This window comes from Blennius ocellaris (assembly GCF_963422515.1).
Source record: "Blennius ocellaris genome assembly, chromosome: 13".
In the NCBI taxonomy this organism is placed as follows: Eukaryota; Metazoa; Chordata; class Actinopteri; order Blenniiformes; family Blenniidae; genus Blennius; species Blennius ocellaris.
In genome coordinates, this window is record NC_137662.1 from 13,377,066 (window position 1) to 13,403,081 (window position 26,016).

The following is a 26,016-nucleotide window of genomic DNA, read 5'->3' on the forward strand; positions in this document are numbered from 1 at the left end:
GGTTTTAGTTTTATGCACAGTTTTAATGTCATCCCATAAAAGTACAGAGCACAATTGTTTTTAATGGGTCCTTTAAAATAAGGAAGGCATAATCTTCTATCAGACTATTAAAGAACCTTCTTCATGAGGATCTGTGAAATGTGGAAGGGTGGTATCATTATCAATATGATTACAGAGACACATTTTTAAAACAGCTTGTTTGGATCACAGAGGCCAAGCAGGGACATTTGGTTTTTTGTGCAATTATTATGAGAAATGTGCAGCAATGGAACGGCGGCGGTAGCTAAATTCAGGCAGAACCTCAATGACTGCTGGTGATAAAGAACAAAGATTTTACTACAAGGCTCTTTTTAGGATGAACTTAATATTTTACCGTGTGTGTGTGTGCGCGCGTGCGTGCGCGCGCGTGTGTGTGTTCTTACATGCTTTTCAGATTAATTGGTGACTTTGAAATTGTCTGAAGGTGTGAATGTGTGTGTAAATGTTTGTCTGCCGCTCTTAGTTTTCCTTGCAGCCTGTCCAGGGTGGATCGAGGGAATTGGATGGATGGATGGTCTATATTCGTAATCTTTCCACAACACGCGTTGTGTGTGAAGTGGATCAAAACTGTAACACTCCATTTGATAATACATGAGTAATGTATGGTGATGCAGAGTTTTCTGGATGATTGTTCGGTATTGCATAGCAGACTTTAGTAGTCAGCAACAGTATTTGCAGCTTGCAGCACACAGCCCAGGTGACCACGTGGCCCTTTTGATTAAAGGAATGGAAAGTTTTGTGGGTCCATCATTGAAAGCCAAGTGTAGAGCATCTGGCAGAGAAAGATATTGCGGCATCATTTTGTCACTAATTTATGGCGGCCTCTTGACACCGAGATAAATACTGGCTGTCACCACTGGATAGTCCTCTGTCCTCCTACTTTTAGTCAAATAACCTTGATTGGAAAAGGCTCTCAACTCCAGCAACTTGTACTTTCTCCTCTCAAGCAAACACTTGGAAGGGCACAGTGAAGCTTCGTGGAATACATCAAGCACTTTCATCCATTTTCTTGTTTTTTGTTCTGGTGATCCATTGTGAGCTTCAGCTTATTTTGCTGAGAGAATATTCTTACATTAATAGTGACTGGTCTCAATTACACAGACAATAGCTGCAAATGCTCATTAATTTATTTCCTGTGAATAATGTTGGTTTTTTTTAGATTTTTTTGTTGTTGCTTGACTTCAACAGTATACAATGCTGAACCTTTCATGAATGCATTCAGACGTAATGAGCGATGGTATAATTCCCTCTTATTAAAATGAGCCGTACAGAATGCTCTTAAGTCTCTAAATCGGTGTTCTGAAGCAACACTATCCTAAACAGCACTATATTTATGCTTCCTAGCCTCATCAGGCAAACGCAAAGCCCCATTTACCTGCAGAATTACCCAGGACTCTGAAAGACAGTTTTCTTTGCACCCTGTTGAGTTTCACCGCATGATCTGTGACTAAAACCACATACGCAAATAAACACACACTTGCTTCTGCTGCTCCAGACATCTGGTGTTATGAACAGGTCCCTCTGCAAGCGTCAGGTTTTGTGGTGCTCTGTGATTTCATGCCCACTGCAGGATCATCCCAAACACAGGCGCACTTTGACTGTCACACATTTCAGTCAAACATGGAGTCTTGCCAGAATTCAAGTTGTATTATTGGCACAGCCCAAGGAACAATGAAGCTTTTGCATCAATGGTAGGATTAGCCCCAGATTCCCCCTGCTGAAAGCACCACCTAACTGGGACTGGATGTGACACCAGGTAAAGAACAGGAGAGCTTTATCCTTCCCTTGTAATGCTAAGGCCTTTTCCGTTTATCCTGGGGTTTTTCCTTGTCGTTGCCTCAGTGCACAGATTGGCCTTTTATGGCACCACAGCAGGGAGGTGAGAAAAAGAAACAGTGATTAAGGAGATTACCCGTCTACTGTGCATCAGCTGCTATTCGTAGCTTTGATTTGGTACTTTGTGGTAAAAGAGTACATGAATCACTCAAATGCCCAGTTGGCTTTTTTTTTCCTTACTTACATTTCTTTTTTAAATGATTTCCTGCTTATTAACATAATCTTACCTCATGATATTAATAAAGGTGGCAAAAGGTTTTTTTTTCCCTTTCAGAAAAAATTATTGATAGGTCAGTGACAACCAATAACTTAGCAATGGGCATTAACATGATTATTTTGGCCATTCTGAATATAATAATGACAATAATATAAGAAAATAGTATAGATCTTTTACAACCAAGATTGAGAGAGTGTTGCAGAGTTTGTATCTGGAATAAATGCATTTTATGATTATGCCTTCCACAACAAAATTGGATAAGCAAACTGCACAACACCTGCAAAACAAAACAAAAAAAGCATCCCTATTTAAGTTTTATTATATTATTGACTACATCTACACACATACGGACTACGACCTTCCACGCAATGGACAATAACTTTTGCACTTTAATAGTGCACCTTACCATAGACTAGTTATTTATCTGACTGTGAATGTGACATGCTGCTGCTGCTCTAAGAGAGATGCAACCAAATGGAATTTTGTTGTATTCTGTACAATGACAATACAGCTTCTTAAACTTACTACATTTTGAAAGGATTTTTTTCTGTAGGATGATTGAAAAGTGATATGAAGACACTCCGAGTGCATTAGCAATTTATTGGAAAAATATAAAACCTTTACTCAGCATCAGCAAAGACTTTTACTTTACTATGGATATCAAAAGCCTTTAATAATAAACAACTTCTTTACCATCTCTTGAGTTTTCTGGTTCTTATAACCTGTCAGCAGGTCAACAGATCATTTGCTTCAGCTTCACATCGACTGTAGAGTCAACACAGTGGCATTGATCCTTTCCTCCAGATAGAAAATTAACAGAATGTCAAGCTCCTTCCCTTGAAGTGACCGGATTTAGCAGCAGAGTTAATACCTGTATGGATGGATGAGTGTCTTTGTAACACACTCACATCTTTTCAACACTAACATGTATTTTTTGGGGGGGAATACTGCAGTGGCCAGCATCCAGAGACTTCCAGCAGTGTCTGTCATGACTGACATCAACTTCCCCATGAAGGGTCGTAAAGGCATGGTTGACTGGGCCAGGAACTCTGAAGATAAAGTGGTCATCCCAAAGGGACTCTTTGTTTCCCAGTCAGCAGGTATGTGACTGATCATGTACGTATATCACAGAGCCATCTGACCTCCAGTCCAATTCATCCATCTTCTAGGGTCAGAACTGTGTGAGCAGTAAAAACAATTACTAACTAAGGATATACTGCAAACGCAGCAACATAAAATAATCTTCACTGGAAGATTAATGCATAATATGGAATGGAAAATGAAACGTTCACAAAACTGCTTCTGCTATCATCATATTGTGTGCTGGATCAACTTTTACTTTGGGAAGGTGAAATAATACCTCAGTCCTTCAACCAAAACAAGATGTCTTGCTTAATCTCATTTGGATTGGATTTTTTTGTATAACTTCAGTGTTTTTAGCATCCTGCCAGTGTTTCCTGTATATCTCAATCCAGAGCCAGACAATTTAGTTAATTTGTGTATTCAGTCTTATCTGGGATATCTCAAATATAAGAAAACAAGGGACTGATAAGGAATCTACACAATGTGCTTTATCCCAAACATTCTAATTTGGACAGTGGGAGATTTTGATTCCATGGGAGACTTTAGCTTGTTTGTGATTGGAGACAACAAAGTATGTGGTACTTAAAGTTAGAGGAAGAAAAGTGAGTTACTGGTAGAATTTGCATCGACACTTCAGGGTGGCAGGTTTATCAAAGCCAAGCAAACTAAAATCCAATTAAAACTTTCATAATTCAATTATGAAAATTCACCATGTTAACATAGTAGAAGTTTTGGGTGTTTAGGGGGCAGCTTTCTTCTTTGAATTAACAACACCATATTCAAATATGTAAATAGGCACGGTTTTGATATAAACTCTGTGAAAGGTGTACATATTTACTATTATGTTAACACCTGGTCACTATGTCCACTTGTATAATGAAGTTATGTGATTTAAAAAGCAACAGGCTGAATGTAGTTCTAAAACATTCCACCTTTTCTCTTTCAGATATGGAGGGATCGCCTGTCTTCATTTTGGGAACTGTTCTCTACAAGACTCTTGGACTCATGTTACCTTCACCAAAGTAAGTACAACATGTTTGTATGTTCTGGTGTGCTGGCAAGAGGAAAAGAGAGAAATGTAATCCTTTTAAAGCTGCAGAGGTGTCCGCTATTTTTCACAGTAGTAGATCAAATCTGAAAAGCAAACTGTGGCTCTGCACTCATGAGTGGCACAGACATTTTACAACTTCAGACTTTAAACTTCAATCTCACTTCATAAAGTCACTTTCATGCAAGTTAGTACAAGTTAAAGACAGGGAAAAAAAATGGGTATTGAAAAAAATAATAATAAAGTGAGCACGAAGGTGAATTAAATATATTAAGATTACAAATACAGTAGATAAAAATCTTCACATTAGCAAATTAAATGGAAACTTACAAGTCAAATTGATCTTCAAAGATGAATGTAAAAAATGTACAGAAATATAGTGACACAAACACTAAAAAAATAGATACATACATACATACATACATACATACATACATACATACATACATACATACATACATACATACATAGATATGCATAGTTTGAATTTCAATACTTTTGAAAGAGTTGTGCCTTACCTATCAGAAGTTGGAAAAAAGTTTATGTATGTTATACAGAACCTGAAATATTCAATGCCCTTTGTGTTGTTGTATTCAAATAACAAATTAAAAAATCCTTGATGAAAAACAAAAATACCAAATTATTAGATTATTGTATAATATGAAATTATTTTCTTATTATTATTTTTTAATATTTGGAACATTTCTTTTTCTTATGTTGAGAGTGTAAAAATAAAGAATGAAGCTATTGACTTGTTGATGATATTCAAGCTTTATGAGATTTGTCTGTACAGGTTTTGGGAATTAATAAAACATATTAACAGTAGCATAGCATATCTAGTTAATCAGGGATGATGTTTCTGTCTGAAAAAGCAGTTGGATGTTATAAAATAACACCTGGTGTCAGACCCCAGTTAATGAGTCGCTGGCACCAGCATCCCAAGGACAGATCAGTCATTTCAGGACCCGCCAAGCCAGGTGGAGCAGCAACCCTTTGAGTATATGTAGACAGGAGGTCATCATGGGACACTCAAGCATGATTACTCCAAAAAAAAACTTGAAAATATGATGTTCAAAATACTATTTTCCTTTTGACAGTTCAACAAAAAAATATACTTTTATCCTGCCAGATGTTAGGAATCTGTCATTGCACTCTGAACTAAAGAAGCTATCCATCTAGTCATTGATTTCAATTTGAAAATAAGTACAGAGAAATGGACCATTTAAGAAAAAAAAAGTCAGATAGAAATATGTTCAGCTCAAGTGCTGCATGGCAGGCTATTGCAGTCTCACCTCTACTTCTCTTTGTGAAAGTGATGCTTTTCCTCCACGCAAAAAGTGCACATAGATTTTTTATTTTTTTTAGCTGAAAATAAAAGTAAAATGTACTCTGTCAACTATACAATAGCTGGAGATGTTTTCTGAAACATGACTGTAATGCCAGATTTTAAGAGCAGTAGATACAAAGAGACATCTTGTTCAGTCCAGCCCAGCTTTGTATTTGCTGTTTTCTGTTCAGCTTAGATGTTTTTTAGCACCATTACTGGCAAACATCCCGTATATCGACGCTTTGATGTGCAATGGGCAGCTTTTTGAATGTCCCTGTTATTAAGAGTGCAATATCTGGGTTAGTAGTCAATACTACAAGCACTAGTGAGAGTATTTACTTTAAAAATTGATTTGGAAAAACTTGCACTCTGAATTTTAGATCTTTTTACTTCCGCAAGCAGAGAAAGATGTAGAAATTATCCTCCCTTAAAAAGCATTAAACAGATGATGATATTGGTATGCTGCTTATGTCAATATGATGCTTTACTTACTAATTCTCTACTTGAGTCTAAGAAAAAGGACTTTTAACCATTCTGGATTTTAAAAACACTATGACATCCATTCAAATGTTTTATTTATAAATAATAATAAAAAAAACTAAAACAGGAAGTAGTGTAACTTGAGCATTTATTTAGTCATCACCTTCTGCACTGTTCATACTTAATGAGGAAGATAAAAACAGATGTAAAGTGAGCAGCAAGGCTCCTATAAACAGCATCTCTGACAGTGAAATAAAACAAAATGTGGACAATTCAGTGACAATTAAACATCCAAGAGGCTTTTCTTCATTTTTGTGATTTCTTGACACGTTTGTCTCACTCAGGAACCACACAGTTGTGAACTCCAAGGTCATCGCTGTGACTGTGAGACCCGAGCCGAAGACCACCGAGTCCCATCTGGAAATTGAACTGGCTCACCTGGCAAATGTAAACACTGCAGTCTTTCTCTCACTTTCAATCTCGGTAACACACATGACCATAAACAGCAGGTTGACAACAAACGATGTATATCATTTGGTTATTGACTTTTTCATTTTCGCTTGATTCTTCAGAGCATTAGAGAGTGAGAGCCTTTGTTTGTTGACTGAATGCTGTACAAAAGACCACAGCACATATATGCTCCCATTAGCTGATACACAAGTGGTTGTTAATTGTCTTGATAATTATTCCCAAGCAGCCGAGTGTCAAAAGAGAGCAGTGTGTTCAGATAATTACAAGACGAAGCCTTTTTTTATGATTCAGGCTTTTATGTTTTTCATCTTCGAGATGAAGGGCATGTAGGTCTAAGCATGTCAGCTAAAGTGCGTATGCCTCTAATAGTGCAGGCTGTAAATAAATTGGTGGTCTCTACGTGAACCTTGGCACACGTTAAAAAAGAAAACACATGCAGTTGATTTATGATGATGATGCAGGTGGTGGTGATGAAAATGATTAGTTTTCAGTATAATTTACCAAACATTTTGTCCTTCCTTCCTTCCTTCCTTCCAGGGAACAATGAACCCCTACTGTGCGCTGTGGGACAGAACCATAATGTAAGTGGGCATGCACTTTCACTGTGATCGCTGAGCTTTTTGTTGCAAAGTTTCCTGGGTTTGTTTTCAGTCACTCTAATAAATATCAAAGTATCATTGAAAATTTTCAGGAACACACACATTTTTAACCTCCCTTTATTTGAGATATTCAGTTTTTTCAGAGCTTTTTATTTTGTGTTGCCAAGGTGCTAGAGCTGCAGCACCTTTGTGCAAAAAAAGTGCCGTCATGAATCTGTGCAAACTATCAATATGAGTCACACATGACTCATAAGTTCACCCCTGGAAACCGCACTCACAGCTTTTCATTTCTTAAAATGTTAACAGACATTGCAGTTGTATTGCAGAGGGTATTAAACTTTAAAGTAGTCATTGTTTAAGCAGAAATTTGAAGAACAGATAAACCTGATAAGAAACAACTCCATATAATGACTGACTATTAGTCCTCTGAGTACTCCTAAAATCCAGAAAACATGCACCAGGGGTTCCTGAGCAAGACCCTGGGCCCCCGCTAAGACTCCCAGAGCATTATAATATGTGGCTGCCTACCTATGGGTCCCCCAAGGGGATTCATAAAGTACGATTCTACAAGTTTCCTTCTGTAACCACGTCCCCATCATCACCCTCTCTGAAATTATGTTTTTTTTTTTACTTTACAGTAAATGTTTTGATCAAAGTGAGACAACTAAAATTGTGGAATAATTTGTTCCAACTATTCTTGTTAGGGGGACACATGTCCATTATGAGTTGAAGAACAATTGCTGATTAAAGATAAATTAAAAGTAATTGTTGTAGAATTTAAGGTAAAAGAAGGACATCTCAGGTGGACTGCCTGAGGACTGGACTAGAGAGAAATGGGGCAAAAGAGGTGAAGAGTTCTGCTCTGGGATGAAGAGGATGAGGCTGGTTAGTGGGATTGTCAATGAGCAGAAGCTACAGGTTATTAGGAAGATAACAACCAGAAGGCAGGGGAGATAGGTGAAGCTGTCGAAGAGGATGACTCAAAGGCAACGCAGATGAGCCAAGCTGCTTAGGATCACGATGAGAATGCCAGCGATTTGCACTGAGTCACTGGGGAGAGGACAGGAGCTTGGCGACACCAAGGACACTGAGGTGCCATTGAGAATGGAGAACAGGCCTTATTAGGTCAGATGCATCCAGGAAATTGGTCAGATGTCGGCCCAAGAGAGGGCATGTTGGGACATAGTGCAGGACAACTCAGAAATGTCTTCGGGAGATATTAGACTGGTTCAGATGCTGAGCATAAGGTAATGTGACTTGTGGCTGGAGCTACAATGACGAACTGCAGAGGGGAAAAGAAGAGGCCAGGCAATTTGGTGGAAGGCTGATGGCATCAGAGTGAGAACACAGCAGCAGTTGCCTGAGTATTTTCAATGGTGACCAGAACCTTTGAGGGCGGGGTTACTGGCAAGCTAAGGTAACTTGAGTAGCAGTCAGTTGAATATAACAGCAGTACTTGACAGCCATGAAGCCCAGAGACCTGGAGCAGCTGTGGCAGTGGCAAATGGTTGTAGCACAGGGCGGGCACAGACGAGTTAACAGTAGACGCATCAACATCTCACTGCGCTTTGGCAAGGGCAACTGACAGATGGATGAGCAGAGTAATGACTGGGGTGGTACAAAAGAAAAGAGGAGGCAGGAGGTACCACATAGCAAATAGTCAGAGCACCCAATAGATAACAGATGATGTTCTGCATTGTTGTGGAGGGGCTGAGACAATGGTCATCAGACAAGACAGTGACTTAATAGGAACATGTGAGATCACACTCCCACTCTCTAACCCTAAGGTTCCCTTCGTAAAATGGCAGTCGAGATCCAAACAATGGTGGCAGAAGTGTCACAGGTTAGATGGTCACTGTAAAAACAAGAAAAAAAGGAAAAGGTAAACAAGTGGGGGGGGGGGGGGGGGGGGGATACATGGAGCCATGGAACCATGGAGCCTTCAACCCATGGTTAGGGTGTGCAAATTGACATCTTCAGGGATCAAAATACAGATCAAAATGAAATGAAGGAAGAACCAAATGCAAACATTGTTCAAAACCATAAGAAATGTGTATTAGTTGATGAACACATGAACACAAGAACAGAAGTCTTTCCCCACTGAAAGACCAAAGACAGTGAGACCAGGGTGGACCAGGCCTCACTTCACATCAACGACATGTTGGAGATGGTGCCCTCCTTCAGATTCCTGGGAGTCCACATTTCAGAGGAGCTGACCTGGTCTGTAAACACTGAAGCAGTGATGACGAAGGCCCAGCAGAGGTTACATTTCCTGAGAGTCCTCAGAAAGAACAAACTGAAGCAGAAGCTGGTGGTGACCTTCTACCGATCCACCATCGAAAATGTACTCACGTACTGTATTACAGCTTGGTACGTTGGAAGCTCGGCTGCGGACAAATAAGGCTGTGCAGAGGGTCATAAAAACTGTCGAGAAAATGATTGGCTGTCCTCTGCCCTCCCTGGAGGAGATCACCAGCTCCAGATGCCTGGGAAGGACCAATGCCATCCTTAAAGACCCCTCCCACCCAGCACACCACATTTTTAAACTGTTACCTTCTGGTAAGCGCGACAGATCGATGAAGGCCTGCATAACAAGACTTCTGAACAGTTTTTATCCTTTGGCTATCAGAGCCTTTAAAAAACAGCTACTCTAGACCAGGGGTGGGCAATCCTGGTCCTCGAGGGCCGCAGTCCTGCCCGTTTTAGATGTTTCCCTGCTCAAACACACCTGTTATCATGATGAGGCTCTGCAGAAAGCTTGACAAGGAGCCACTAATTGCTGTTAGCTGTATTGATGTGAGGAGACATCTAAAACGTGCAGGGCTGCGGCCCTCGAGGACCAGGATTGTCCACCCCTGCTCTAGACTCTAGTATTTTACTGTTGTCATGTTTTTATCAATACCTTTTTAACAATTTTTAAATGTATATATTATAACCTATGTACATATATATTCTGAATCTATGTTCGTATTGAGGCCAATGGGTGCAGCACCTGCAATTTCATTATATCAATTATATAATGACAAATAAAGCATTCTATTCAATTCTATTCCATTTCCAAGCAAAACAAAATGCTACTAAATTGAGAGGGAAAATAGACAAAATGGACCCAACCGCATCCACAAACTCAGGATGCTTTCAGATTTCTCAGTGTAAACCAGTGTGCTTCTTTGGTGTGGACAGAAATGTATATTGGGTATATTGTTCACATTCACAGTTCTTTTGCTGCTGTGGTCAACACCTGTTGGAAGATAAAAAATTTCCATGACTATCAAGTATTGTTAGTGCTCCAGTATTATTCCAAATTCTTCAGGCAGCACATTGAACCACCTTTTCCTTTTCTACACCATTGGGTTCTGTTTTTTTATTGCATAATGCAACTTGATATATTCCGTTTATACATTCTGCTCTGTGTTAGTCAGGAGCCCTTTTAAGTCAAACTTGTGAGTATGTGAGGCAAGACTGGAGATTGGAAAAAAAAAAAGGTAGCTGGTGTGGTTTCTTTCACACCACACTCACAACACACCAGTGTGACTGCAAAGACACCGCCTTATCAGGCTGGTCTCAGTGCAGCTGTTTTGGACTAAACTGCTTTGAACCACACCAGATTGGAAGTGCTACATTCACACCTACCCTGTCAAGCTAAGTCCTGCACACAATCCCAAAAGTTAACCAGATCCATCTAAAAACATCAGATGTGAAAGCACCCTGAGACACACAAGGAAAGGTAGATGAGTCACAAATGTGATGCACAGGGCAGGTGTAATCACTGAGGGAAAATTAAGACACTTAAGATTAGACCAGATTTCTTCTGTGCAAATGTAATTGTGCATTTTCAATTTTTTGTAAATTTATTAAAGTCTTTGCCTATCATGAAGGTAACAGCAGCTGTATATAAATCACATTGGGCAACAGTTGTTTTTACTTTGAAATAGCTTGTGAACTGTGCATGTTCTGCCTTCCTGTCTGGTATTCAAGGGCATCTGAGCTATTTTTGAACTACTTGGGCAAATTGGCTCCATCCTCTGTGTCTGACTTTACCAAACCAAGTTTGCATTATTTTCCTGATGTGATCAGAACCACTTTAATCAGGGCAACAATCAATTATACCACAGCATGATAATCATCTTCCTTTCAGATATTTGGCTGCTCCAATTACGAAATAGCAGTTATTCTCAGGACTTTATTATTAAAGCGCACCATCGCCCATAATGCACCATCTGTCAGCCATGTTGGTTCCATCGAAATGATGAGTGATCAAACTGCAACAATTATTAGAAAGAAAATGTTCACAAATTGATCATGGAAATCTGGACTGCACTTTCTGCTGTTTATGTTTGTTGCAATTCGCAGATTTACATCATTGTAAACAGTTAGTTTATATAATATTGGTCCTTTTGGAAAAAGTTAGTGAATTTGCCAGGTTTTTTTTTTTTATTAAAGAAAGAAATATTATTGACCCACCCAACATTCAAATAGTTTACCATTTCAATTATACTTCACCCCAATACAAGAAATAATGCAATGTAGTATTTTAAAACTGTGTTATGAACACTTGCTAAAGATCTGATTAAATTACCATTCACAAATGTATATGATGAGAATGGTGGATTTGACAGCTTTCTTTCTTCATTGCTTTAAAAGTGAAAGAGAGATAATGAATTTCCCAGCAATCTTCAACTGAAATAAACCAACTATTACAACTGTCAGATCTACTTTTTGTGTTGTAGATTATATTTCTTGGCATGTGGTTGGTGTGTTTTGGCTCATTTTTATTACTCAGGCCTGTAGGTGAATCTGTTCCACCTGGCCACCTTAATGGTTATCCTAAAATAGCAGAGGAAATAGAAAAAAAGAAAAAAGTCAGGTAAATATTGTCATAGAAAGTTTCCACACCACATTGACACCACATCCAATATTACTTTTCTATCATTTACTTTTCAGGTCTGCAGCTCCACTGCACTGGACATATTAAGTCAGAGGCTACACTTTTATTTTTTTCAAATGTTAATATTTATTGCTATCAAACAAGCTTGAAATTACTATTATCCCACCACTGTCTCATGAAGAAAAGATGAAATGCAACCCACTGACTTTAGATCAGTGCACTTCCCCACTGTGTTTTCATTTCCCTTCACATTATTCCTAATTTTAAATTAAATAATACAATCATTGTTTTTACAGAAAACATTGTACTATCTGGTAAATCTTCTATCATCCTGACCCCAGCATGAGATTAAATTGCATGCCTTATCAGCCAAGCTAAACGTGGAACTCATCACTCTTGTTAGGGAGAATAATTATCGCCATTTGAGGACTGTAATCACAAGAATAAAATTCAAATTCAGTCTTGTTTGTTGTTCTTTACTGACTCTATATTTGCAGAACAGGAAAATTACAGAATGAAAACAAGCATACAAGCTGGTTTAATCTTTTAACGCCCCCCCCCCCCCCCCTGCAATTAGATGGTTTTGAAATACTCTGTATGCTTGTAAAGCAGTGCATGGAAAGCCTCTGACATTTTAATCACAGATATTCCAGCATCATCTCTCAAATTATCCATCACAGTGGCTAAATATGAAACAGAAAATGGCCATCTTTATAAGTAAAGATGAGAAGATCCTCAAAGAAGAATTTCCAGGACAGCCTGTTTCCCTCAACATAAATTTTTTTTCCATTTATTCCACACATAGGTCACTCAAATCTGTACAAGGGGGTGATTTGGTGAGACAAATTTAAATATAAACCCTCTCTTTTGCTCTTTTGATCCTTGCATCTCCAATTCTACAAATTTCAATTTTTTTTAATCACAGGTATCATACAATGTAACTCCCCTGCAACGTGATTAAAGGTATTGCACCAACAGACCACAAAAAACACATCAAATACATGTACAGTAGGTTGCAAAAGTGTTCATACCCCTTTCAGCTTTCCTACATTTTGTCACATTACAACCACAAATTAAAATGTGTTTTGGGGAGATTTTTTTTTTGTGGTTGACCAATAAAATGTACCACATAATTGTAAAGTGGAAGGAACATGGTATTCATCTTCTCAGAGTCAATACCTTGTGGAGCCACCTGTAGCTGAGCTGCAATCACAGCTGAAAGACTTTTGGGGTATGTCTCTACCAGCTTTTCACACCTGGAGTCTAAAACGTTGCCCATTCTTCTTTGTTCAAGCAATGATTTCATCTAAACCATTGCATTGTAGCTCTGGTTGTATGTTTAGAGTCTTTCTCCTGCTGGAAGGTGAACCTCCACCCAGTCAGGTTTTCTCCTAAGATTGCCCAGAACTGAGATGAGATTGCACACAGTTTGTCTCTATTACCTAACTAGGTGACTTCTGTAGGGACTTGGTTGCATTGGATTTTATTTCATGCTATCAGTGTGAAGGGGAATTAATACTTTTGCATGCAACACTTTGTTGTTTTTATTTGTCAAAGAAATCATGTATAATTTACTACCACTTCACAATGATGCAGCATGTTGTGTTGGTTGATGAATATTTTTACAAGCCACTGTATTTAAAAGTAAATAAGAGCTGTCATCCATCACACAATGATGGAAAAATTATTGCCATTAACTCCAAACTCACATTAAATGTAAATACTTTGGTTGAAATACAGATATCTGGGGGTTTTATCCTGACAGTAGAAACTGTCATAAATTTCTACAACTTGTACATCACTCCAGTATTCATTGATATATCCTTTCAATGAAGTGTGTATTATTATACCTTCTTCTACTTATTGCTCGTCACTTCCCTTTTTATATGCCACTCCCCATCTATCAAAAACTATTCCCCCTCCTGCTTTCATCACAAATCACACACCATATACAATCAGACAAGACAACCTGTTATTTCCATTCTCAATAAGTCCATAGATCAAAAACATTAATTCAAATATCTGATATCACTTTAAAGGATATACAACGGTCTGTTTGCAATCTGAAAAAAGTGCAAAGGTGAAACTAAATAATAAACTCTTCAAATGGTACATCTAAAGGTAAAAATGAAAATTAGATTTAAAAAAGAAAAACAGGATTTTTAGGGTTTGTCATCACTTTAGTCTTGTCCAGTGTTCCAGTTATTTAATTTTTCATAACAACGACAAAGGTTTTAGTCAAGAGGTTGTGATCATTGTCCTTGGTATTAAAAGCAAGTCTTTGTCAGTCATGTCTTCATGAATGACATTTATATCGTGGCTTTTCCTTTTTTATTGTCCATTTCCTTCATTTTGATCTTATCTAGTTTCATTACCGTATCAGCTCTCTCAAAGCACTCTGATGGTAGTAAATCAAATTGTTGTTCCAATGCTTTTATCAGTGTAAATTAGAGTTTCTTTTAATGCAAGAATTACTAGTTTTCAGCCTTTATTGCCAAGCCTGGATGAAACAACATAAATCCAGCAGGAAACATGGTAATATTTCATGATCACAGGTGACTAAAACAAAGCACATCACAATATGTACTTGAATGAGGCTCGCCTAATTAAAAAGCAGAGATTTCAACCTGTGCTTTAGAAAAATCTCTAATGAATTGCTACAGTAGCTTTATCTCAGATTACTGCACAGATTGTTAGTTACGTTTGAAGGAATAATTTACAAAGAACAGTGTAGTTCCTAAGGAATAAAAGCCTATTAATTATTTACATGTCAGGGTGTGAAAGCAGCTGTCACAGCATCGGGTTGCACACAGATGCTGAGTTTGAGCCAAGCAGGGTGCACCAAACACTGGATCACTGCTGCAAAGCATCACAACCAGAAAGAATACTGACTTTTCCATTTGTATTCCTGCTTTGCACAGGAAATACTTTGATCTTATGTATCTACACTTCATGTTCTGCAGATTTACAGTTTGTTCAAGCCTTTTCAGTGCACCACTACACATCAACAAATTCTCGTAAGTGTACACTTATATGGAAATACATTTTATTTTAGATTTGATGTTATTACTTAATACATATCTTGCTTCTTATTGGGATGGGGGGAAAGTCATTTGTTCTCAATGAGTCATTATCAACACATCATGAATCCTTTAACAGAAGATTTAATCTTTGATCTAGTAAACTCCTTTTAATACAAATAAATCCCACACAGTCACATACATCCTGCACATCACATCATACTGGCCCAGATAGTAATTCCTTTTGACAAATCATGTACATTATTTTAAAATATCTTCAGCAAAAATCAGATTTTGGCAATAAACTTTAATTCATTTTTGCTTGCCATCATTTCAATTGAGTAAAGCCCGGTTATCTTCTGTCGTTATTATCAATATGATATTATCTGCACTTTGATAATCAACTCAATTTAACATCTTTTTTGTAAGCAGTTGAATTCACCTTGACATATTTAAAGCCCCAATTTCACATTTCCTACTTCATCTTTCAGTTACATTTCATTGCGAGTTGGCGTTTATCTTCTTTCATGGTTTCTTTCTTTGACGTCGAGCTCCTTTGACATTTCCACATCTGAGATCCACAGTGGTCAAACTTTTTCACGTCATCAACCTACAAAGAGACACGTTTGCTCCACTGACTGCCACTCGATCAGATTCAATCCCAAGGACCCTTGTGGGAACATTTTTGTTGTTTTGGGGCAACTTTTGAATCGCAACTATTTACAATGCAGATGTCGGGATAATAATGGTGAGAGACTTTGTTTGTACTGGATTAATTTATAATGAATTTAAACCACTTGTGCTTTTGCTTATGATGTTTGGTTACTACAGCAAGACATTGGCAGACAGACATGGCAAAAATGTTTAGGATTGTTCACAGCTTTGGTAGAAGATTCATGATGGACTGATGATAATACTATTCTTTATTTGACAGCAACATGTGTTGTTGGGTTGGTGTGTGTCAGGGCACACAATGCAATTACATGTAAACACACATTCGGGCATATGATATGTATTTATGGCAGTGGTGCTGTGATGATACTCGATGTAATTCATGTAATGAAGAATCTCATCTGCTTGATTTATTTATTCATCTGTCCTTTTAAGTGTAAGATTATACGGCTTTGTTTGTAAACCTGTCACTGCTATTTCACCATGCACTTTGGACTTTTAATTTACTAATGACCTTAATGTAAACACCTGTTTTAATGCCAGGCCACCAATGGAACAATAAACACCCTGTCATTCAAATCAGCGCATAAAGAAGGATGAACTTATTTTGTTGATGATGTATACATTAGGTGATCATCTACTTCATGCCAATGTCCATTAGGTAACAACGCATGTACTTGAATAATAATGCAATTGCTCAAGACACAAAAACATATCCAATCTGTATGGTGTCATATTCAGTGTGCTTTAATATGTGGGTTTAACCCTTCTCAGGATCATTAAGCATTTTCCCACTACATAAAAATATACGCTCATTTTTCTTTTCTTCTCACTCAGCTAAGACCCGCAATGTGGCTCACAAGCTGATATAAATGACCCGTCATCAAGAGATCCAAGATGGATGGTATAATTTCCCAGCATAGCCCCCACCCTCCTCTGCCTGTCATTGTGTGTCAGTCTTTCGAGACTTCATGAAATTGCCCAAAGTGCATAGCCTCAGGCTTTCTTTAAGCCCACATCGCAGAGTCTGGATAATCTAATGGGGGCATTCAACAAATTAAAAAAAAAAAGTTTTTTTACTTGCTCTGAGCTATGTACAGCAACCAATTCTCATATGCTGTCTGATATGTGAGAAAAATGCAGGCAAAAATGCTCCAGGTTAGGTTGGTTGGTGAGTTCTATTCAGCTTCACCAGTCTCTTTTTGGGGATATTAATAAAGACCCCTGAACAGTGGGATAACACATATAGATTTATTAGGATGACAGGAGGAACTCAATCTGTCAAAAACTCAAAAGCCTAATTTGAGTTTTGTCCTGTTTCTGCAAGACTCCTTTGCTTGAATACTTTATGTGCCCTAGACTTTGTTAGCTCTTTATGTCACTCTGCTGTCAGTTATCCTCCATCTTGACACCTACATTTGTAAAAAAATAAAAAAAATAAAAAAATGGAGTGTGATCAAGTTCTGTCACAAATTTCAAGTCCTGTAAGTTGTGATGCAAAGTTGTCAATACGTCACTGCATGGATAGAAAGTGGTCAGCCAAGAGTAGGTGATGAATGTCACATCATCAAACTCACTGTGGGTAACATCGACACTGACACTTTCTCTTGGGAGTATTTTATATTCTCGGGCCACAAAGGCCCAATAAGGTCAGACAACACATCAAAACGTGGCATACATAAATCCCCAGTCACCGATTGTTCTCCTGTCAGCTTCCCCCTCTGGCACGATGAGGAAGCAAACATCTATAGCAAGTCGAAAGTTATGAACAGATCATGAGGAGGATTCAGTCCTCAGCAGGGGAGTGGAGGATCCAAAGTTATCTAGAAGTGGAGGCTTCAAAAGTGCTATCAGTCTATCACATCACAAAGGAGCATGGATGCAGAATGGGTTGGCGTCAGAATGTGACAATCAGGTTTTGAGCATGCTGCACCACCCTGCTCAAAGGGTGATCTCAAGTGGGCAGCTGTGGAAAGATTGTGATTGTTGTTGGTCGCCAAGCAAGTGAACATCCTGGGGAAAACACCTCAGACATTTAAGACATTTGACGGCTGTGCAAACTGCCTCTTCAAAGCATTGGTGTCTATCATGTAAGGCCGCTCAGTGAGAAGGTGTCTTCTCTGCAATGACATTTTCTTCAAAGTTCATCTGTGCAATCATTTAGACAGTTTTAAATGAACACTTTATTTGGAAACTGATAGTTACAGGAACCTGATCACCTCTACTGAAGAAAAGCTCAGCCATCAACAAGCTATCTAAAGTAGAATAGAATAGAATAGAATAGAATAGAATAGAATATGTATTGATTTAATATACATAGACAGAGATATGTAAGCAGTATTTAGTTTTTTTTTCTTCAGAAAAACACTTATGAGTCATGAAAATCAATAAGAGGTCACAATTACCACAAATAAAAATGAACTTTTTTCAAATAGATAAAATACACATTTTACTTTATATATCCCAAGTGTATAAATAATCAACAAAACATTGGATTGTACTGGCACTTTGTGTATGAAGCTGCTATTAGCAGTTTGACGTCTTAGTGGGGCACATGGATGAAAACAGTTTTAGCGACACTTTTTCCCCCAGATCTTAATACAAAGGTTCTGTTCTGTTAATTTTAATACTTGTGCCTCGTTTTTAGGAAGTGAAATTGCTGATAGGATTTTCTTTATACATGCTACATTGTTTTCCTGTATAGCCCAGAAGATCAGATACGAAACATTTATTGTCATTCAACTGTACAATAAAACTGAGGTGCCCTTTGCAATGCACTTTAGAGACAATCAAACGATACAAATGACAATAAGAGACAAATAACAAAAGACAAATTACAATATTGAGGTTTGGGATATTTAAAATAATATATCCATCAACAAAAAACAATGATAATATCACTAAAGTGACAAATCAGTGGGCGAACAATTTTATTGATTCATCCATCCATCCATCCATCCATCCATCCATGCCGCTGGCTATGTGCACATCTTGAACAGGTCAACAATCTCAGGGAATTTTAAACAGGATATTTTCAAGACATTATTAATTTTGTGGGGGATTTTAACAATTTAAACATTTTAGAGTTGATCTTCAAGATATGGTACATGACTCAGCAGTGCAACACTATACATCATCCAATCTAATCAGAAAACTGAGTTTAAAGGTCTTTGTGTTTCACCCATAGGCAGGGCCAAGTACATCAAAATAAATAATGGACAAATGAAAAGTTCCTTTCCACTTAGTATTCCAGATTTTGAATAGTCGACAGTGGCAGCATATTTCTTGATCTGCCTTGGTCCAGGTATTTATAAAAAGCTGTGAGTCAAGCTTCAAAATACAGGGCACTAACTGCCTTCATTGTTTTGATGGGTATGAAGAATAGCCACAATCCAGTTAAGAAGAGGAACGACGAGGTTGAGAATAATGTTGAAGGTTCATTTATCGTTTTAGTGTTGTGCACTGACAGACAGACCTAAGAACCGATTGGCCCTGGTTGGGAATTTGCAACTGGCCCCACAGTTCCCTTCCAGGAATGATAAATATTGTTGCCATATTGATCAAATGACAAAGCAGGATTGCCTTGCACAGCAGGCACGGCTGCTCCCACAAATCACAGAGCTCTATATCGTCCTAAATCAGATGTATGCGTCTTGTTTTGCCTTTGTCACGACTTGAGTGGGATGCTGAAGAGTGAAAAGACAGCCAGGTGTTTTGTTTTTTGTTTGTTTTGTTTTTTTCTGCAAGACAACAGGTGTTTTGCTTGTGACCGGCATCTTAATATGGGGGCTCGTGTTGTTGCGGCAAACCTGCTCCGTGATCACAGTCACGTTCGGGTTTTCTTGTGTCAATAAAGTTTATAACGGTGCTTTTTATTAAACGGGTGATGTTTTTGTTTTTTGTTTTTTCTTGCAAAGAACGAAAATGAGTCGGGGGCGAATGACAAATGGGAGAGAGACGCTCCTTTCATTTCACCTACTAGTGGTGTGAAGTGGAGACTGGCTGCAACCATTTGCGCTGCCTCCGCGGGGTGGTATTACTTCTGCGGTGTTTTTTTTTTTAAGGAGAGCGTCGCGTCGGGGAGCGACAACACTCGTGTAAAATGATTTTCAGGAATAATCCAAAAGCAACATTTAGTCCCATTGCAGCGTTCGACTTGAAGCCGAAAGAGCAGATGATGCGACAACGTGTCTTTATTTTCTCCTTGTGTCAGCCTCCCCCCTCTCACGCCAGCAGAGAGGAACAGAGTATCAATCTGATGTTGTCCACCGTTTCCAGGGTGAAAATGCCCCCAAGGAAGCAGTCAAAAAGCTGCTAATTAAAACAGCCGAAGGGATAATAAAGAATAATAATTTTTAAAAAAAGAAGAAAAGAAAAAGCAACGCAAAAAGACGAGATAAAACAGCAGGAATGTAGTCGATTGTGTGGGGAAAATAGAGAGACATGCAGGTAAATATACGCGTTTTTATTCCGGAGCATATTCTAAGCGAATGTCGGCGTTTGAGTGTGAGCGAGGTATTTTTTTTTTTTTTTTTTGTATTTATCTGCGTATAGCGAATCAATCAGCACCGGTCTGCTTGGACAGCTCCGTGCGTCCTCCCCCTCCTCCGAGTCTCTATCTGCTCCAAATGCTGCTCGTAGCCACACAAGAGCCGAGCGATTCCGCTCTCCGATTTTCTTTTTTTTCCCCTCCTACCCCTCTCTCTCATGCAACAATCTGCACGCCTATTTAGCTTTAGATGCATATCTGCGTTTGTTTTGGGTTTTTTTTAATATAATAATAGTTAAGAAAAAGAAAAGAAGCGATGCCGATAAGTCCTGTGAAGTCGTGTCACAGCTGGAATTAAGCCTCTAATTTCCTCTTGCCTCCTCCTTGCAGGAACGATTCTTGGGGAGCCTGGTCCACAAAAGGATGTAAAACGGTGCTTACAGATGCCTCCCATACTAAATGCTTATGTGATCGTGTATCTACCTTCGCCATTTTGGCTCAGCAACCCAGAGAAATAGTAAGTGGGCTATTGATTTGTTATTCACTGTGGGTTTTATGGGCTAATGTAAATGAAGAAAAGCTGTGCCCGTGTTGCGTGTGCGTGAGCGTGCGTGCATGAGTGGGTGCGTGTGTGTGCTTGGCGAGAATGGAAATTGAATCTTTGGTGTGCTAATCCCGTTTAACAGTATTCTGGCAGTGAAATGGAGATGGTGGGGGATATTTTCAAGTTTGTACATAGGTTCAGATAACTCTGTGTACGTGGACTTGCACGAGGAGGGTGTGTGCATGCAAATGTGTGTGTGTGTGTGTCAGTCTCTCCTGATTAATTAAAATGCACATTTAATAAGGGATTATGATTTTTCTTTTTAAAGTTCATCAATTATACAGTTTTGTTGTATCAAAAACAGAAACACATTCTGATTGGATCCATATGTAATGTTTTTTTTTTCCTGCAAAGTTGTTTGATCCCATGTGCTGAATTTTTAACTGTAAAGGAAACAGAACCATGTAATTTCGTCACAAGACGAAGACATTTTGTATTTACACTTTGGCCTTTAGTACATGTTTGAAACAAGAAGCAATCACTAACCTTCTTTAAAAGGCCTGAAACATTAAACACCATAGTACCACTTTTCTACATAATAGTGACTCTTAGTTTTTGTACACTAGTCAGTAAATTAAACTGATACCTCAAAATGTACTGTATGTCTCATCCCCACAAAGCTAGCTTGTAATTGGTTACTTCACATGACTTCATATATGTGATTTGAAAGGCTAATGCGAACTGAATTAGACAAACACACCAACGTAGTGCCCTGTGTTGTTTAGTATAATCTCCAGACACAGTATGAATAGCTTTGGACCATGTATCTAAACAACCATCAAGCCCACGCATGTACCTCAAACCTCACAGTAAATTAAGGAATCCACAGTGGACTATTTACATTGTTGGTGGTGGTTGTTTTGATTGGTTCCTTCACTGGGCAATAATAAAGATTTACTGTCCTGCATGAACCACATCCAACCACCCACTGACTGGTTTGTCTTGCCCTGTCTTTCTCCACAGACCATGGAGTTCTCAGGGGTCCCATCTGTGACATTGATAGTTGGCTGTGGTTTGTCTTGCCTCGCCTTGATCACGTTGGCAGTGATCTACGCTGTGCTATGGAGGTAATTGCAACACTATAACAGCATACACAAAAGCATATGATTGAAAAAAAACAAACCCAAACTGATTAATTAATTTATTTACATCTTTAGCAGTCAAAGCCTTGCAACTGATCACTCATCTACAAGAAATACATTGATTTGTTTGTCCTTGTAATTTGTTTCCTCCCTCCAGATATATTCGCTCTGAAAGATCTATCATCCTGCTCAACTTCTGCTTATCTATAGTCTGCTCAAACATATTGATCCTGGTTGGACAAACACAGACCCACAACGTTGTAAGTATCATTTAATAATTGTTAAGACATACTTTGCAATGTTCCAGACATTGGTTTTCATGATATTTTCAAGAGACACATTACTGTGTGGCCTCATGTAGCTTTAACAGGACTCTTCTTTCTTTCTTTCTTTCTTTCTTTCTTTCTTTCTTTCTTTCTTTCTTTCTTTCTTTCTTTCTTTCTTTCTTTCTTTCTTTCTTTCTTTCTTTCTTTCTTTCTTTCTTTCTTTCTTTCTTTCTTTCTTTCTTTCTTTCTTTCTTTCTTTCTTTCTTTCTTTCTTTCTTTCTTTCTTTCTTTCTTTCTTTCTTTCTAAGATAAATCATATCTATAAACCATTGAACTTGTCAATGCCAGTCACTGGCTCAGTCTGTGATAGATTAGAAATATGAAAAATGCTGTTTCTGCAAAAAAACTTCAAGTGGTATGAAGATGGCTTTCATTTGTACTGAAAATCACGTGTTTGTAATCCATCTATAAGTTGTAGATCTGCTCTGTATTGGTTCTGGACCACTGGACTTTACTCAGGTGTTACACTGCCTTCAGGTAAACTTGAGACAACCTTGTTCTGTTGGCAGGGAAATAGTGTTGATATGTAATTGTAATTAAAGTATGAAGCCATAAAAAACTACAATAATGACCATAATGATAGTTTGAACATGGACAATGCAATGAAAACATGTTTGAATAGTTCAGCAATGAAGCAGAGTTAACTGTGGAGGAGCAGAAAAGCTTACTTGATGCCAAACTGATGTGCATTGTGTATGGCTGTAATGATGCACAGCCATCTCAGAAAGACATTACACTGTTTATGTTTAGATGTCAATGACAGCTGAATTTCATATCGAGTCAGAGGAGGATTGAAAAGAACAACTGCTGTAACTAAAGCGGGACTGCATCCAGTGAAATATATCACTTCCTCCCTCCAGCTTTGTAACTGGCCAGTAAACAAATGGCTAATGTAAAAGATTGTTTGGCAAAAAGTAGTTGGGATTTACAAGCTGCCCACACAGATGCCCTTCTCAGTCATTTGGCAGCTCTTCAGAATGACACATTGCCCGATTACAGATATTTTATTGTGTAACCATTTTCTCAGTGTGTCTTTACCTTTTGCAAGAGGCACACTGTTTTTTATTCCCCCTTAACTCATTATCTTCTCCTGTTTTTGGCCATCAATCTATTCTCCTTTGGGGTTTGTCTTTTTTTTTGGCTCATTAAGAGCCATTGTTTTAACATTTGTCTATTGTTATAATGCAGCAGTCATAGCTTTTGAAAGAGTTTAACAATGCATGGGTCCCCCACCAATAGTGATGCTTTTTTCCTGGTGCTGTAAAACATGGATACCTACAATATGTTGGCGAAGGACTTGCAGTACTCTTGGAGCAGATGGACCTACCAGACGTTTGGGCTCATATCTAACCTAACCTCATTCTCAAATCAAAGTGTGTTGTTGTTATTTGTCAATGTTGAGTGAAGACAAAATAGGAAATGGACCGATAATTTTTGGTTTATTTGATGAAGCCCCTATCAGATGGGTATTGTTGGTAACGACTGCTTACATCTGGATAAAATGTGCTCTGTAAACATATACCCAAAACCGACATCTTTCGTTTCACCTAAATATTCTACAGGATAACAAAAACTGCATTATAAGTTCATCTGTTTCCTCAGCCTCACATAGCAGACACTGAGCCAAGTCTATAAATGCAAAAAGCTTTAGGGCAGTTTTTATGGCTGATCTTATTTGAAGCCCTGTCAGATTTAATCAAGGCTCCAGTCATCTCCTGTCTTGATTATGAGGACCACCACTTAACATGAACACTCGCTGGGCTTGCTGCTAATGGGATATCTGTCTCGAGAAGCTGCAAAGAGATTAGATGCTTTTCAGAAAATCCACGAACATGCTGAATATGACACCTCAACGTCTGTTACACAGAGTGAACAAACTACGCTGATGGATGCTCAGAGTTCCAAATTCACAAAATTGTTTGTCATGGGAGAATATGGTTATTACCCGATTAAGACTAGGAGTGAAAGATTATGCTATCTCTTTAAAAAAAAAGACAATATGGAGCAAACCTGACCATTGTGCAGCGTGGAGATCTGTTGTCATTGAAAGATTCATGTGATTAAAAAAAAGTAATACAATAAAAAAACAGTTTCTTTGTATTTTAAAGGTGGAAGCATTCATTTTGTAGCTAATGTTTATTAGGTTTACCAATTATCCTTCTTGACTGTGTTTGCAGGCAGATATGATGGTTCTTAACCTGCCAAGATTTTGGCTTAAGGAAAGATAGATAAAAAAAAAAAAACTGCATAGTTTCTTTTTTCAGCAGGACTTGGACATGTTAGTCTTTATTTACAAAAGGCAATGGTAAAGCTGTGTCCTTGACTTTAGATCATTTAGCGTCAAATCCAGGGAGAAATTCAAGTACCAGGGCAGAGCAAACCATGTAACATGCTACTCTTCAACACAAACTGAGTGAAATTGAGTTGAACTTATGACTTGGCCTTCACACCAGTCCGTGTTCTTCCTGTGGAGCCTCATAAAAATTAATCCCTCCCCTCATGGCATAGAATTACAGGCACAATTGTATTGCGTTGACCTCTAAAGAGAGACGCACAAAGTCTGACTGAGATTCATGTGGGCATTGCTTCAGGTATTTATAGGTTAATGCTGGACATTACATCTGCATGAATCTATAACATGTATTAACAATTTATGAATTAGCTTTGTGAAATGTGAAAGGGGAAAAAAAACAGGAAATAATGAGCCATCAGAGAAGATCATTCTGACTTCATCAATGTCTTTGTTCGCTCATATTTTCGCTTGCAACTGCCGTGGTTTGTCTGCTGTGAGTAATGCGGAAAGAAAGAAAGAAAGAAAGAAAGAAAGAAAGGATTCTTGAAGCTAAGTGGTAAATGCATTAGCCTTTAATCTGAAATTTATCAGGAGACCACAAACCTAAAATAATAAATGACAATACATTTAATGTATTAGATTATTGATGTCAGTACTGTGGTTATTAGCTTGTTGACACCCCCGTTCCCTTCCCCCAATATTTAATTGGGTTTTAATTAATGTTTCACTTGTAATTTTCACTTCAGCTTCTAGTTATAGCACGCTTACAGGGGTTTCTTTTTTCTTCATTTTCACTGGCGAGACAACCTGTCCAAGGTATATACCGTCTGTACCTGATGACCTTAAGTTAGATAAATTTGAGATAGAAGGTCGCTATTTTGCACTCTACTTGTAATTTCTACTGAAGTGAACACATGGAATTGCTAAAAGTCCACAGAATCATACATGTAATACAATACCGTAACTGAAGATAGCGTTTAATTAAATTATACTATACCATGTCCAGATATCTAAGCCAATTTATGTTCCTGTTTGACTACTTTCCCATATGACCTCAACTATCCACATTAATTGGACAACTCTGTACCAAACTATCTCTGTACCCTCATCAGCAGAGTCGCTCAGATCTGACTGCTCTGCAATCCTATTGATAAAAGCATAAGGGTCAAAGTATCTATTGATATACGAGTTGGTCTTGTATCGAACATCCTGTTGTCATAATATCTGAGCAATACTCCCGACTCTTTGATCAGAGAAACTGTAGAACCAATGCTGGAGTGGCAGGCCAGCAAGAGGAGAAGACACAGCCCCTGTGTGAGTTTAATTGCCATGCTGCCTGACACTGCCCCACTTGTTTTTCCTCTATCTCCTGTAAGAAGTGCATATAATTGGCTCCACTATTTGTGGATTCAGAGTTGCTCATCATCTAATAGAAATCATCTCTTTGCTGTGGAGGTGTCCTCTGGGACCAGGAAGTCAGTGAGTCACCTTTGCCTGCCTGTGCTTTTCCTTTGTCCTCTGTCGCTGTTCCTCCTCGTTCAT

At 38.3% G+C, this 26,016-nt stretch overlaps 1 protein-coding gene across 1 annotated transcript in view; it reads left to right on the forward strand.

Moving 5' to 3' along the window:
- adgrb3 (adhesion G protein-coupled receptor B3) overlaps nucleotides 1-26,016 on the forward strand; it is a gene marked incomplete at its 5' end in the record, with an annotated part of 112,241 nt that overhangs the window by 69,691 nt on the left and 16,534 nt on the right. Inside the window, 7 exons of the mRNA XM_080507948.1 lie at nucleotides 3,046-3,192; nucleotides 4,122-4,197; nucleotides 6,375-6,477; nucleotides 7,039-7,082; nucleotides 20,560-20,686; nucleotides 21,737-21,840; nucleotides 22,013-22,115. Coding sequence (XP_080364074.1) covers nucleotides 3,046-3,192; nucleotides 4,122-4,197; nucleotides 6,375-6,477; nucleotides 7,039-7,082; nucleotides 20,560-20,686; nucleotides 21,737-21,840; nucleotides 22,013-22,115 — 704 coding nt within the window. The remainder of the gene's footprint in view (nucleotides 1-3,045; nucleotides 3,193-4,121; nucleotides 4,198-6,374; nucleotides 6,478-7,038; nucleotides 7,083-20,559; nucleotides 20,687-21,736; nucleotides 21,841-22,012; nucleotides 22,116-26,016) is intronic.